Below are 15,427 nucleotides of genomic sequence, written 5' to 3'. Positions count from 1 at the left end.
TCTATCAAGAATGAGCATATCATTGAATTCTAACATTTAATTCCTTGGAATGCATTCTTTAGGTGGCACTGTAGATGAAGGCCTGCAAAGACAGCCAGTCTTAAAGATTCTTTGGAATCCCAGTTTCAGTCTTGTTTTCGAGATGCAACTTGAAGAGCTCTCACATTACCATCTATCAAGCGGATCAGCTAAAACTGATCCTACCATTGTTAGTCATTATCAGTTATCAGACATCACTCTGGGACAATTATTAAATTGTGTCCTCCCCGAAGCCATGTAACATAGCTAGCTGGCTATCAGTATTTCTGCACAAACTGCATGTGTGTCCAAATGACCATGTTGGTCTTTTTCAAGTCAGTATAAGCGTAGGACTGAGCATGGTACATGATTGTAGATGAGGTATGTTTGAATTTTCCAAGTTATGTAGTAGATGGTTTTAGTAAGGCTGGGCTGCCCCATAAAACATACAATGCAGTCACACAATATTCATCCATAATATTATATATATGATTCATGTATCTTATCTTATAATATATAATGCTGATTTCTTACTAAATATATATTTTGATTCATTTATATCTTGCTTTCCTCACCAAGGTCGCCCAGCAAACTTGCATGACACAGTGGGGATAGGAAACTCCCAAATCCTAACACTATAACCACTATAAGACATTGGCTGAAAAACACACAAATCTTAGGGGGAAAGTTTGGTGCAAAGAAACCAAAAATACTGAAAAAAAAACAGCCTTAATTCTGTCTATTGGTATTCAGTGAAATCAACCGGAGTTAGCAAACAGAAGACAGAACTGATGGCAAAAAAAGCAAATTCATCCAATAATCTTTTACATTATTTATTGTCTAGGACTTGAGTTTAAAAAGCAAAAGTTACAGTTGAAAAATTCTCCCTTCAGGATATACATTTAAACACAAAACTAGAAACAGATGCCCCCCCCCCCCGTTCATCCATATATTAAATGATTCATTTATGGAGCAAAATATATAAGAGTACAAAGGTTTTTTTTTGAAAAGTGATTCACCATTACAAACCAAGAAAGCAAAAATTACAATTTTTAAAAGTGTTAGGTTGGATCCAGCTAGGCATATCCCAATCCCTTTCTTTTTGCAGCCTCCATTCCACATATCTTTGTCCTTGCAAGAGCCATGACGCCCAACACAGCTTTTTGGGGGGTGATTTTCAGATTTATAAAACCTTTTTGGTGGTAGAATGCTCTCCTAATTTTTTACAGGAAGAAAATTGATTTCAAATGGAAATGCCATCCCTAATAGCATAAGAGAGAAGCTGGACTTTGAGAATGCAAACACACATGTGCAGGATTATATTCTTTCAAATGGACAACATTTGGCTAGAGCCCTTCTGAAGGCCACTTTTACCTCCCTGTTTCTCAGGCTGTATATCAGGGGGTTAATCAAAGGAGTCAGGACAGTATAGAAAAGAGAAAAGACTTTGTTGAGGTCTTGCAGGGTCTCTGTTTTGGGCAACATGTAAACAATAATTATAGTTCCATAGAAAAGGGACACGACAATGAGGTGAGAGGAGCAGGTGGAAAAGGCCTTTTGCCTGCCAGAGGCAGATGGGATCCTGACGATGGCAGAAATTATGTAGGCATATGATGTCAACGTCAACAAAAATGGGGGGAGGGAACACATGGCCGCTAGGAAGAAAGTTAGAAGCTTAATGGTACGTGTGTCACTGCAAGACAGCTTTAAGATGGGATTAAAATCACAAAAGAAATGGTTGATTTCAGAAGGACCACAGAAAGTCAGTTGGTGCATTAAATATATAGTTATATTAATAGCCAAGGAACCACTTATCCAAGATCCAGCTACTAGCTGGAGGCACACTTTACCATTCATAAGTACAGCATAAAGTAATGGCTTACATATGGCCACGTACCTATCATAAGACATTGCTGCTAGGAGATAACATTCGGAAGCTGCCAAGAAACCAAAGAAGTAATACTGGGTCATGCAGCCTGCGACAGAAATGGTTCCTCGGCCCCCATGAAACAGATTAGCCAGCATCACAGGAAGGATATTGGAGCTGTAGCAAGTCTCCAAGCAGGACAAGTTGCCCAAGAAGAAATACATGGGGGTATGAAGGTGGTGGTCAACTACAATCAATACCACAATGAGGATATTCCCAACCATGGTTACCATGTAGATCAATAAGAAGAGCAAAAATAGAGGTAACTGTTGATCCTGAAGATCCCCAAAGCCCAGAAGAAAAAATGCCGTGACGGTAGTTACATTTTCTTGTTCTGCTTTTCCCATGCTGGTAGATCAAACCTGAAAAGGCAAAAAAAAGGACACTTCAGTGGTGAAAATCAGGTACTAAAGGAGATGATGGTAGATAAAGGAAGAGAGTGTTTAGGAAGTGCCAAGGATCAAACTAGCTTTTTCACTGAGCCCCCAACTCACATGGTTTTTGTCCAGATATGTCTTATGATGCCCAAGATAACTTGGTTTGCCTGTCAGATATGCATTTCAGGCAATCCTGTTATGTTAGCAATTAGTTATTTGGATCCAGACTTGTGGCATTTATGCTGATGATCATCAAGGAGCTATGCTATGATCCTTCTCTGTTCTAATAGGTTCTTATTTCTCATATCAATCCATAGCTAATGACATATGTCCTCAGGGTTGCAGAGAGACAGTTGGCTGTCTCTTTCACATCTTGTATGAGCAAGGGGATCTAGCACCCTTGCTGATGACATCAGTTGATGGCAATAGAGGCAATATCTGTTCACAATATCCAGGTTTAACCATCCACAATAACAGATTCTTGAATGAACCACTAAATGAATGAGTCTGAATTTATATTCCATCTTTCATCGTAACCTCTTAAAATGGCTAATAACAGATTAAAAGGAATTAAAAATAAAACACAATAGAACATGAATCAAATATGAAAAGAAGTGGTACTAAAAGTTCATGATAAAAGCGGTAAAGCATAGAAAATCCTCTCATATCAAGTGGTGGATTTCCTTACTTAATTCTGTGGTTCTGTCCTGGAAAGAGTCATTCTTCCTTTTTCTCCTCAGGACTGATCTCATAGTTGTTGTGGCTTATGGCTTCAACATGAAATCTGTTCATATTATTATCTTCAGGACCTTCATTCTTTCTCTTTTTGTTTCAGCTTTGTTTCCACCTTATATAATTCATCTAGATAATTCTCCTGCTACTTCATGTTTTTCCTCCCTTCCCAGAGGAGAAGTTCACAGTCTCTTTTGTCGTGGCTTCTGTATTAGGCATTCTAGTGACACATTTGGTTTTTGAGGTGATGCCCAGCAGTTATAACTTCTGGCTCCAGGGAGTCCCATGTGAAAGGAAAGGAAAGGACTTCAGAGGATCTCAGAAGAAAGGAAGACCCAACAATAGGAATCCTTTCCCCCTGCAATTAATTGGATTAATACTCATTGCAGAGATGGGGTGGTGTGGGGGTGGCATGCACTAGCTTCTGAGAACTGCAACTCCCATCTAACATTATTTGTTTATTTGTGATACTTTTTAAGTTGCTTTTTCACACAAAGATACAAGTCGGGTTACAAGGTTTCATAACAAGAAAATAAAGCTGATAAAACCCTATGGCAAGGGTGCTCAATCTTTTTGATTCTAGGGGCCCCTTTATTAAATGTATTTATTTACTAGAATTAAAGCCAGTTGTAGCTAATACAATGGGCACTAGCAAGGGAGGAGGGGGGAAATAGCAAAGAGAGAGGAAGGTAGAAAGGAAGAGAGTGATTAAGATAGAGAGAGCTTGGCATTGGGAAGAGTGAGGGGAGGGTTTGACCAGTCTGTAAGGGCATGAGGTTGAATATGTGTGATTGATTTTGAAAAAAATTGATTTTGAAACACATGGCTTAGGTTGAGCTTTTTAATGATAGTTTTTAAAATTAGTGTTTTCTGGACTTTTAATTATTCTATTCTTTTTGTCATGTTTTATTTTGTAAGCTACTGTGAGAGAGCCTCTTGTGGCGCAGAGTGGTAAGGCAGCCATCTGAAAGCTTTGCCCATGAGGCTGGGAGTTCAATCCCAGCAGCCGGCTCAAGTTTGACTCAGCCTTCCATCCTTCCGAGGTCGGTAAAATGAGTACCCAGCTTGCTGGGGGGTAAACGGTAATGACTGGGGAAGGCACTGGCAAACCACCCCGTATTGAGTCTCCCATGAAAACGCTAGAGGGCGTCACCCCAAGGGTCAGACATGACCCGGTGCTTCCACAGGGGATACCTTTACCTTTACCTTACTGTGAATAGGTTGTCTGGAAAATGTTATAAATTGTTTCTAAATTAAAAAAAAAATGCATTCAAGGAGAAGATGTTCGCTGTGGCTTCCCTTCTGGGAATTCCCAGGTTTTTGTTTGGACTATATCATGGACAGGCTGGGCATCTGGTGATCTGAACTTATTATTCAAGCATCCAGTCCCCCTAGAGAGTAGCTGGGTTGAGATCAGCCAATTTTTTTTGCTTCACGATTTCTGCAGCTAATTATCCCAGAACTCTATCAACAGTCTACCAGAAATTATCTCTATCATAATTATGGGAAACAAAGTCACTTCTTCCTCCAGGCTAAGTTGCAATAACTTTTAGAAGGAAATTGAAAAACAAATCAGAAATGAAGCATAAAAGTTCTGGTTATGAAAGCTGCCACTGAACATTTCACTGCTAAAACAAGGGAAGATGGTATAGAGGAGACCAAGGAGAGTGTATGTGGAGAGAGGCATTATTGATTGAACATAGCATTGATGTTCCTGCTGATACTGAAGCTGCTTCCTCAGGTACAAATTAAATAGTATGAAGTGTCCTAGAAACAATCCTTCTCGGTTTCCACATCAGTGGTATCAGCCAGGTGAAATACTGATCGGTGGAATTGTCACTCATGTTGGTTGTGATTTTCAAATCATTCCATTTCAGCAGCAATCTGACCAGGATTATAAATGTGAAACCATGTAAGGGAATTTTTATTCCTCTAGAATAAAAATGATGATGCTGTCTGATTTTATCTAAGTAAATCTTGTATATGCAAAAGAGTCTAGGCATTCTTAATAATAATGGATGAAAGCTGAGTATTTGGCAACCAAATGAAGTACACACACTCTAAGACCAAACACACAGTCTAGCCCACTATTCACAAAATTATGCTTGTAACAATGACAGAACTATGCATGCGCTATTCAGTTTGGATAGTCCAAAAAGTACCCAAATCAATGTTGATTCGGATACTTTTTGGACTAATCCAGTCTGAATAAACCTTTGCCCATAGTAAAACTGCTTGAATCAGCCTTGGCTGAATAGCTGAACTGTGATTTGTGCCTGAATCAGCCATGCAATGATTGGGCAGTTAAAAGGGACCAAAATTGTCTTTTCTTTCTTTTGAATGGTCTGGAGTTGGGTTTTATGCCTCTCAAAGCAGCTTACAATTGTCTCCCTTTCCTCTCCCCCCAATGAACAGCCCGTAAGATAGGTGAAGCTGAGAGTGCCCTTGCACTACTGCTTTGTGAGAAACGTCTATTTGAAGTATGAGTAGTCCAAGGCCACCCAACTGGCTGCATGTGGAAGACCTGGGAATCCGGCCTGCCATTCTTAACCACTACACCAAAGTGGTAATGAGGATGGACTTAATATTTGAAAAAATATAGAAACTTCTGAGAAGATGTGGGTGTGATGAATATGAAAACACATTTTATACATAGCTTGAAGAAAGCAGAACAAGAGTGTCTAGCCCACTATTCACAAGAGTAAAACTCAGAATCACTGGATGAACCTTTATTTCTAATACTAGCTTCAAAGCCCGTTCCTAAGAATGGGCTTTGAAAGGGTCCCCTCCCCTGGCCCCTTGCCAAGCAGCTTAAGGTGGCTTTAGGCTGCAGCTCACAGCCAGATCAAGAGGAGCTGGCGGGGGCTGGCGGGGGCTGGGCAGCTTGTTAGCAGGGCCAGGACAGAGCTCCTTAGCAGGCAGTCAGAAGACTGGGAGGCCCTTGTCAGCATGCCCAGTCTAGCAGGCCAAGACGCCCTCGTTAGCAAGCCCTTCACCACGATCCTTTGCCCAGGGCCCTCTCCCTTACCTGCTGCTGGCTCCAGGCACTGAGGCTTCTGAGAGCAAAGAGGCTAGAGTCCAAGGACAGAGGGCTGGAGATGTAGGGGTAGGGCCAATCAGGGCAAAGCTGGCTGCCCTATTCCAACTTGAACAGCCGGACACATCCCACCCCCTAGGTTTCAAAAATATATAGTGGAACAACAATGCATAAGGATAGGTAGAACAGATATATGACAGTAATTCTTCACAGAAGACTGGCTATACTGAAGGGCCACTTCTCTGATTCAACTGAAGTCTTCTAATGTTTTCAGACACAATATTGTGACTAATCCAGATGCTGTGCAATATCTAAAATATTCTAAAACAATCTCATTTTCTCTGCAGCCTGTTAACAAAGTTCTACCAGCACATCCTTGCCTTGGTGTTTGCCATCTATGAGATCAATGAGAACCCCAGGATATTGTCCAATGTCACGCTTGGGTTCCATATCTTTGATTCCACCACAGTTCAAAAATGGATTTACAGAATCACGCTGGACCTACTCTTAACAACACATGAACTTGTACCAAACTACAAATGTGGCACCCAGAAAAACATGGTGGGTGTCATTGGGGGATAAAGTTCTGAAACCACAACAGACATTGCAACTCTCTTAAGTCTGTACAAGATCCCACAGGTATGATAACAGAAAAAGAATTACTTGGAATTTCACGAATCTCACATGTAGTTTAATCACCTTTGCTGATCTGTTATCAAGGTTTGCAAAGAATAAAAACTATTACCAAACTTATTGGGAGAGGTGAGGTGTGTGTTGATGTCTGTTAAATATTCAAGTTGAATATATACTTTATACACTGCTTCTCTTCCGGTAATTAATAAAATGGAAGAAAAGAAGGATTATATAGAAAGGGAAATATAATGGCTTTACACAAATCAGGTGACCTTTATCTTTGGTTTTTGGCTTCTCAAATTGAGAACAGTATTCCTAGAATATATATATTTTTTTACTCTGAATCCTTTTGGAACATCAAAGTGAGAGGGGTCAAGTTCTTTAACCTATTTTTATAACACTTTTTTTATTCACATTACTAGCTGACTTGAGTACTGCAAGGTAAAAAGTTTCCTAAGAAATGTTTTAAATACATAAAATAGTTCCAGACAATTGTACTAGCAGAAGGGAGAAATATACAAATGATGAACATGTGTGACAATCTGGAAAGATGAATTATTTCTCATGATTATTTCATGAAACATGATTATTTCCTTCTTAGTTGTCCTATGGCTCCTTTGAATCAAATGTGGATGACCCAACTGGTCATCCTTCCTTTTACCGTACGTTCCCTAAGGAAGCCCTTCAGTATGAAGGAATCGTCCAGTTACTTCAGCATTTCATGTGGAAATGGATTGGGCTCATCACTATGGATGATGAAAGGGGAGATCGCTTCTTGCAGACGTTGGAGCCAATGCTTTCCAGGAATGGAATCTGTGCAGCCTTCACAGAAAAGGCAGCCAGGCAGGTTCGGTGGGATGACATTGATTTTCTGACCAATTATCTGGACAATAGTATTGGAAATTTCTTGGACAGCAAGGCCAATGCAATTATTTTATATGGAGAAACAGCGACAATGATGTGGCTGGCAACCATTTTCTTTATGCCCACAATTCTAAACAATCTATACGGAACCGCTTATGTGGAGAGAACCTCTGCTTATGTGGAGAGAACCTCTGCAGGAAAGGTGTGGATTGCAACAGCCCAGGTTGATTTTGCATTCACTCTTTTACAAAAGGCCTTTGATATACAAATATTCCATGGTGCTCTTTCCTTCTCAATCCTTTCAAAGGACCCCCAAGGCTTCCGTGCATTTCTTCAGTTGTTAAAACCTTCCTCAGCCAAAGGGAATGGTTTTATCAAAGACTTTTGGGAGCAACTGTTTGACTGTGCACTACCAGGTTTCGTTAACCCAGAAGGGTCTTGTAAAACATGCACTGAAGAGGAAAGACTGGAGACTGTCCCAGCCCCCTTTTTTGAAATGAGCATGACTGACCATAGCTACAGCATATATAATGCTGTCTATGCCATTGCACATGCCCTACACCTCTTTGCCTCTTCCAGAACCAAGAACAGAGCAATGGATAATCAAGGCAGCCTGGCTTCACTGAATGTACAATCTTGGAAGGTAATTACTCTTCATTTGGGTAGAGGGGGAGTTCCCTGCCATGCTGATATGTCAATCTGTTTGTAAGAGTGGGGGAATGAGATTTGTAAATGGTTTTTCTTGTCCATCTGAAATTTTGAAATTTACTTAGCTGTCATGGGTCTCCTGCCTGAATTCCTGACTTTCCCCATTCTCTGGATTTTGTTGCCATCATCAACTCATAGCTATAAACAGTATTCTTTGCCCCTGAACTTCAGTGGAGACTCCACTACCACATTGCCATTCTAGACTTAGCTCTTGGGTCCTACAGGAAAGTAAGTTTGCTGCAATCCCCCCCCCCCGAATCATACTTCATTCATTCATTCATTCATTCATTCATTCATTCATTCATTCATTCATTCATTCATTCATTCATTCATTCATTCATTCACTTGTAGTTATTGACCCAGAATGAAAGTGAGCAGATATAATCATATCATCATAGGAAACTTATATGCAGTCTGAGCTCCTCAAAGCACTAATCAGGGATATCTATTTCTTGATGGCCCTATAAGAACATTTTGCCACAGTGTAAACAATTGAATTGTCCTTATTGGCAAGCAAACAGTTGACTGGAAATCATCAGAGGTTCCAGGGAACCTGGACAAAAGAGGTTAACATCAAGCAATGTCTCACATCCTGGTGGAAATTACAATAAAACAAAATATGGGCAGTGGTTTCAATGGCATCAGAATTTAGAAATTGTAATATATGTTAGATATTTATTTTTCTGTTTTTCATTTTAAGACTCAGGGTGGTTACAGCAGGTAAAAACACACAGTTTAACGTTTCACATAATTTAAAAGATAAAATCTAATCTTCAAATCCTTTCAAATATATTAAATGATAAAATTGCCTTCTGAATTTTAACATGTTCAGGGAGGAAGAGGAGGCAACTATGTCTGTGGAACTGCTTATCGTCTCGCAAGGTTGTGGTTTCACCAGGCAGAGAGTTCCACCTCTCTGGGGACAAGTCTGAAGAGGTTGAGGCCAGTTTGATTTCTTTAGTGACCTATAAGAGCCTCTTGTGGCGCAGAGTGGTAAGGCAGCCGTCTGAAAGCTTTGCCCATGAGGCTGGGAGTTCAATCCCAGCAGCCGGCTCAAGGTTGACTCAGCCTTCCATCCTTCCGAGGTCGGTAAAATGAGTACCCAGCTTGCTGGGGGGTAAACGGTAATGACTGGGGAAGGCACTGGCAAACCACCCCGTATTGAGTCTGCCATTAAAACGCTAGAGGGCGTCACCCCAAGGGTCAGACATGACTCGGTGCTTGCACAGGGGATACCTTTACCTTTACCTTTAGGGCCTCGACTGAAGAACCATCTCATTCTGCAACACAGTACTGACAAGTCATAGAATCATAGCATCATAGAGTTGGGTCATCTATTCCAACCGCCTGCACTCCTGTAACCACTCATCCACTGTAACCTGCCACCCCTTTGCCATCAAAGAATCAGCCTTTCCGTCAGATGGCTATCTAGCCTCTGTTAAACAATTTCCAAAGTTGGGGAACCCACCACCTCCCGAGGAAGCCTGTTCCACTGAGAAACCGCTCTAACTTTCAGGAATTTCTTCTGGATGTTTAAGACGGAATGCCTTTTGCATTAATTTCATCCCATTGGTTCTGGTCCATCCCTTCGGGGCAAGAGAGAACAAATCTGCTCCATCCTCTATATGGCAGCCTTTTAAATACTTGAAGATGGTTATCAGATCCCCTCTCAGTCATCTCCTCTCCAGGTTAAGCAGACCAAGCTTCCTCCAACGTTTCTTCATGCATCCTGGTCTCCAAACCCCTCACCATCTTTGTTGCCCTCCTCTGGACACCTCATGGATCTTATTTTTTCCATTTCCAGAATGGAGTCTGCAAACCAATAGCAAGGACATTGTTAGTTATCCCTGTTAAAGAAGGTAGAAGTCCTACTGATTGGAGTTGAACTTTCAATCAAATTGATTATGCACGACAGCAGCCACACCAGGTTGCCACTAAGTCCTAGCGGTGGGGCAGCATGCCCCACCATGTCCTGTGTAAGCATGGGGGAAGAAATCCCCTGGCATGCATGGTCCATCCTGGAGTTGTACATGTGCACCCACAACTCCGGGTTCGGAATGGCCTGCAAAGCCTCATATTGGCGGCAGCAGCAGGGAATGGCACGTGGATCCCACCGCAGGGTGATGGGATAGTGACATGCTGTTATATGACCATTGTGTGTGGGGGGAGAAATGCTCTGTTCGGCTCGGAAGCAATGTGAAGCTGAATGGGGCATTTAGTGTCCCTGCAGGGACACCGTAAGTATGGTAGAGAACTGCCCCAGCTGGGCCTCAGCTGGCCACCATGGCAAGACAGGGCCATCCGAGGGCCTGATTTGGGCCTGAGCCAGGTGGGGGCTGGGATGATGGTTATGTTATGCATATGCAGGAATTAGCCCCACTGCCCTCTCATGCCAGCCTAATCCTTCTGCACCAGGAACCAGTTGTTGTGTTGATTGGCAATGAGACCTGGCCTCTCCCTTTGGAAGACCAGGCTCCTGTTGTAGCAACATGTTAGAAGTGTATTTTGGGCGGCAAAGAGCTCTATCACAAAGCATGCCTGTGTGGTCTCAAAAAGGGGGAAATTGCCTGAGCAGAATATATGAGTTGAGTTAGAGAAGTCTTTCTGAAACAGAGTTCTGTGAAACCCTGGGGGTTCTTGATGGCCCTGGAAGGGTTTCCTGAGTGGCAGTTAATCAATTTTTATTACAGTTTTAAAATTTGTTAAATATTTATTAGGAAATAGGACCATATATGGTCATGTTGACCCCCCCCAAAAAAGGCCTTGAGTGGGTGGGAATGAAAGGGGTCCCAGGTGGGCAAGTCCACAGCTCTGCTTCCCATATATATTCTTCATGATCACACTACTTCTGGAGAATATTTTAGAGGTTTCTTAATGGTAAAGAAAGTTGAGAAAGGCTGGAGATTGACTATTTAAATGATTTTAAGAAAGTGGAAGGCACTGACCCGCAAACTCTAGTCCGTACCATGGATTCCAGCCTACTGAATGCTCTTTCTCTTTCTCCCAAGCTCCACTCCCTTCTTCAGAGAATTGCTTTCAACAACACTGTCGGAGAAGAAGTGGCCTTCAATGAACATGGAGAATTGGAAGGTGGATTTGATATTACCAACTTGGTCACTTTTCCAAATAACTCCTACGTAAGAGTCAAGATCGGGAGGCTGGAGCCTCAGGTTTCTCTTCGTAAAAGAATAATCATCCATGAGGACAGGATTCAATGGAACAGACACCTTCCGCAGGTGGGAAAACATCTCCTTGTCTCCAAAAACAAATGCACCATTCTTTGTGTTTGAATAAAATGGGTAGGTAGACATTGAAGGGGAGCAAATGAATGTTCCATGAATGTTTTAATCATGAGATTTGCTAATCCCACTCCCAGTTATACCATCACTGCATTCAACAAGTATGGTACATTTCAACCATTGATGTCCCTACCCGGCTTTTGAGAACATGCCTTCCTCTCATGCACAAGAAGCATTCCTTTAGATTCCAGATATCACACTTCTATTAATTCTGAAGCAAAATGCTCGCATTTGTCTCTCAGTTCTAAAGTTTTACTTTCTTCAAGGACAGGTGCCTCCTTCCTCTCAGTGTAATGATAACTGCATGCCTGGCTACAGCAGGAAAAAGAAGGAAGGGGAGAAATTCTGCTGCTACAGTTGTGATCGGTGTCCAGAAGGAAAAATCTCAGACAAAGAGGGTAGGTATTGCTCTGATAATAAACACCCCTGTTAAAGATGCCCAATCTTAACCTGTTGTAGAGGGTAAAGAGTAGCAAACTGTAATCTGGAGAACAGGGGGGCCATTCCGCACCAGGATCTATGTAGCAAATTGGTTGCGGAACGAAAAAACGCCATTATAAATAGTGGAATTCGTCGTTATGCATACCTGCCTTTGTAGTGGAATCCTGTTGCGTTTCTATCGCTTCCCACAGGTTTCCGGTCTCGGCAAAAATCGGTAGCCAGGAAGCGATATTGCCGAGCTTTGTCCCGCCCCTGGGCGTCAAGCAGCCAATGGGCAGCCGTTATCATGCTCCCAAAAAGCCCCTTTCCCTTTAAGGAATTAAAACACACACACACACACACACACACACACACACACACACACACACACACACAGATGTTGCAACAAATCTGCGTTCATTCATTGCAACGGAGAGACCCATCTAGCTAGCAGGTGGTGTTTGAGCTGCTGTTTCATCGTTGCCCCCTGAGTGAAAAAAAAATACCCCCCCCCCCCCGCACGGGCGCGATCTTCGGCCGAAAATAGAGTGAAAATTAAAGGGAAAATAAACCAGAAAATGGGGCTTTGTGTTGCTTGGTGACTTAAAACAGCTCTGGGGAGGGACTGCAGCCAGGGAAGCCTTGCTGGGTAAATGAAGGCTCGCCGGTGCTTTGATCTCCGCTCTCTCCGAGAAAAAAAAATGGCGATCGCTTCACCGGAAGCGATATTTTACCCAAATTATGGTTGTCAGTGTTCTCATTAGGCAGTCAAAACTCTATAATGTCTGTCCCTGAAGTCATATTTCTTCTAAACTGAAAAGGCATAGACTCTTCAGCCTTTCCTTATTAGAGAAGTCATTCAACAATTACCTTTTTGCCCCCTTCTGTACTTTCCACAGCTCTGTGATGTCTACTTTTGGATATGGTGAAAAGAACTACACAGAGTACTTCAAATGAGGTCACACCACAGATCTACATAGAGGCATTAAAATATTTCCTGCTTTATTTTCAGTCCCTTTTCTAATGCTCCCCAGGATAGCGTTAGCATTTCTCACTGCTGCAGGATACTGGGTTGAAATTTTCATGGAGTTATCCACTAAGTATTCAGCTTCCTTTCCACCCTCAGTTTCTGCAGGGTCAGATTATGTTAGCCTATAGTTAAGGCTGGGATTTTTTTGTAACCTTCCTCTTACTTGTGTTGAACATTGCTGTCCATGTCTTTATTTACTTCCAAAAATTTTGTGAAGTTACAAATGTTCAGTTAGAAATGAAACAGAATGCCCTGAAACCAGCTTAATTCTGTTTTAGGAAAGGAGAGTAAAACTTATCAACAGGAATGACAAAAGTTCTTTAATTACAGTAGGCTTCATGCTCTCCTCTCAGTTTATGCCGGAAGTTGCAAATGAGGGCATGGCTTCTTTCAGTGAATGAACAGGAATATCAAACTGTTTTCATCATAAGTTGATGGTACAGTGCTAAATACTATTGCACAAAAATGTCTCCTTTTTAAATGATGAAATTGGCTAAGTAGGTTATCTTCTCCTTTCAGACATGGACTATTGCATCACTTGCTCTGAAGGTCATTATCCAAACCAGGGACAAGACCAGTGCCTTCCCAAGACTGCAAACTTCCTTTCCTTTCCTGAACCTATGGGCATTATTCTGGCCTTTACAGCTCTTTCCTTCTCGCTGATAACAGCCCTGGTGTTTATGTCCTTCATAAAGCATCAGGACACTCCCATCGTTAAAGCCAACAATCGGAACCTCACCTACATTCTGCTCATCTCTCTTTTCCTTTGTTTCCTTTGCTCTTTGCTCTTCATTGGACAGCCTAACGAGGTGACCTGCCTTTTCCGACAAATGACTTTTACCACTGTATTCTGTGTTGCTGTTTCTTCTGTGCTGGCAAAAACAGTGACTGTTGTTGTGGCATTTATGGCCTCCAAGCCGGGAAACCTTTTTCGAAAATGGGTTGGGAAACAATTGGCATATTATATTGTTATTTCTTGCTGCTTTTTTCAGATCAGCATTTGTACTTTTTGGCTTGGTTATTCTCCTCCTTTCCAAGATATAGACACCCATTCACTCCGTAGAGAATTCATAGTACAGTGTAATGAAGGGTCAGTCACCATGTTTTACTGTGCCTTGGGTTACATTGGATTTCTTGCCACTGTCTGCTTCATTGTGGCTTTCTTAGCCAGGAATTTGCCTGACAGCTTCAATGAAGCCAAATTCATCACCTTCAGCATGTTGGTCTTTTGTAGTGTGTGGCTGTCCTTTGTCCCAACCTACCTGAGCACTAAAGGAAAAGACATGGTATCCGTGGAGATCTTCTCTATCTTAGCTTCCAGTGCTGGCCTACTAGGCTGTATCTTTTTCCCCAAATGCTACATCATTCTCCTGAGGCCTGAACTGAACAGAAGAGAGCAGCTGATAAGGAAAAGGCATTATATTCTTTAATTTAACATATAACTTTAATTTAACATATAACTTTAGAGGGGAGAAGCAGAAAATGTGAAAAGCAGAAAATGAAAAGTGGGGACAATTGTTAAACATGACTTGGGATAGAGGCAGAAAGAGACAGTGATGGGGAAGAATGAGTGAGTGATAGGGTTAGGGAAAGAAGGAGAAAGGAGGTGATGGGTAGGTACAGAAGGACAGAATAATGAGGAACACAAATAGTGAATGACAGACATTGGGGGAAGAGTAAAAGATAGGGTAGTGGGATGGAAAGATGGTTCTTTCCTCCATTTCATCTTTACAATAACCCTATGAGATGGTTAGGCTGTGATTCTCCAATCAAGTTTCCATGGCACAGTGGGGATTTGAAACTGAGTCTCCCAGAACTTTGGCACCCTAAACACTATACCACACTGCCCCCCCCCCCCATCCACAAAGCTTAATATATAAAGTAAAGGTAAAGGTATCCCCTGTGCAAGCACCGGGTCATGTCTGACCCTTGAGGTGACGCCCTCCAGCGTTTTCATGGCAGACTCAATATGGGGTGGTTTGCCAGTGCCTTCCCCAGTCATTACCGTTTACCCCCCAGCAAGCAAGTGAATAATCAACTCAAATTATCTCAAATCTCCACATTGCTGTTTCAAGTCAGATAACTCCTCAGTTCCTTCTTAAGCAGTTCCTTCATTATCTGTATTTAGAAGCTCTAGTTATCACTTATGAAATAGTTGCTTTCATTGGGGGTACAAAGGCTTAGCTGTGACATTTTTGCTATCAAAGAACCACTCAGCCAAGATGACGGTCTGTAAGAGAAGTGTAGTCCAGTGGTTTGCATAGGTCATGATAACATTATATTGCTGTTAAAAAACAAACAACCAAACTATAAGAACTGTATAAAACATCCCCTATCAGAAGCCATAGGAAACTATGATCAGTGAACATTTGTTATGGCTTG

At 41.9% G+C, this 15,427-nt stretch overlaps 2 protein-coding genes across 2 annotated transcripts; one reads left to right on the top strand and one right to left on the bottom strand.

The window, feature by feature from the left end:
• Positions 1–1,335: 1,335 nt before the first annotated feature.
• Positions 1,336–2,292, bottom strand: LOC143826451 (olfactory receptor 5G9-like). The gene has a single exon (XM_077315264.1). It carries the CDS (start codon positions 2,290–2,292, stop codon positions 1,336–1,338), a length of 957 nt encoding a protein of 318 aa, XP_077171379.1.
• A 2,519-nt stretch (positions 2,293–4,811) lies between these two features.
• LOC143825505 (vomeronasal type-2 receptor 26-like) lies at positions 4,812–14,475 on the top strand. The gene is made up of 6 exons (XM_077313531.1): positions 4,812–4,966; positions 6,439–6,652; positions 7,326–8,231; positions 11,305–11,532; positions 11,867–11,993; positions 13,565–14,475. The coding sequence occupies exons 1-6, from the start codon at positions 4,812–4,814 to the stop codon at positions 14,473–14,475; spliced, it is 2,541 nt and encodes an 846-aa protein (XP_077169646.1).
• Positions 14,476–15,427: the final 952 nt, after the last annotated feature.

This window comes from Paroedura picta, chromosome 16 (assembly GCF_049243985.1).
Source record: "Paroedura picta isolate Pp20150507F chromosome 16, Ppicta_v3.0, whole genome shotgun sequence".
Taxonomy (NCBI): domain Eukaryota; kingdom Metazoa; phylum Chordata; class Lepidosauria; order Squamata; family Gekkonidae; genus Paroedura; species Paroedura picta.
The sequence above is the reverse complement of the archived record's forward strand: the minus strand, read 5'-3'. Positions and strand labels throughout refer to the sequence as shown.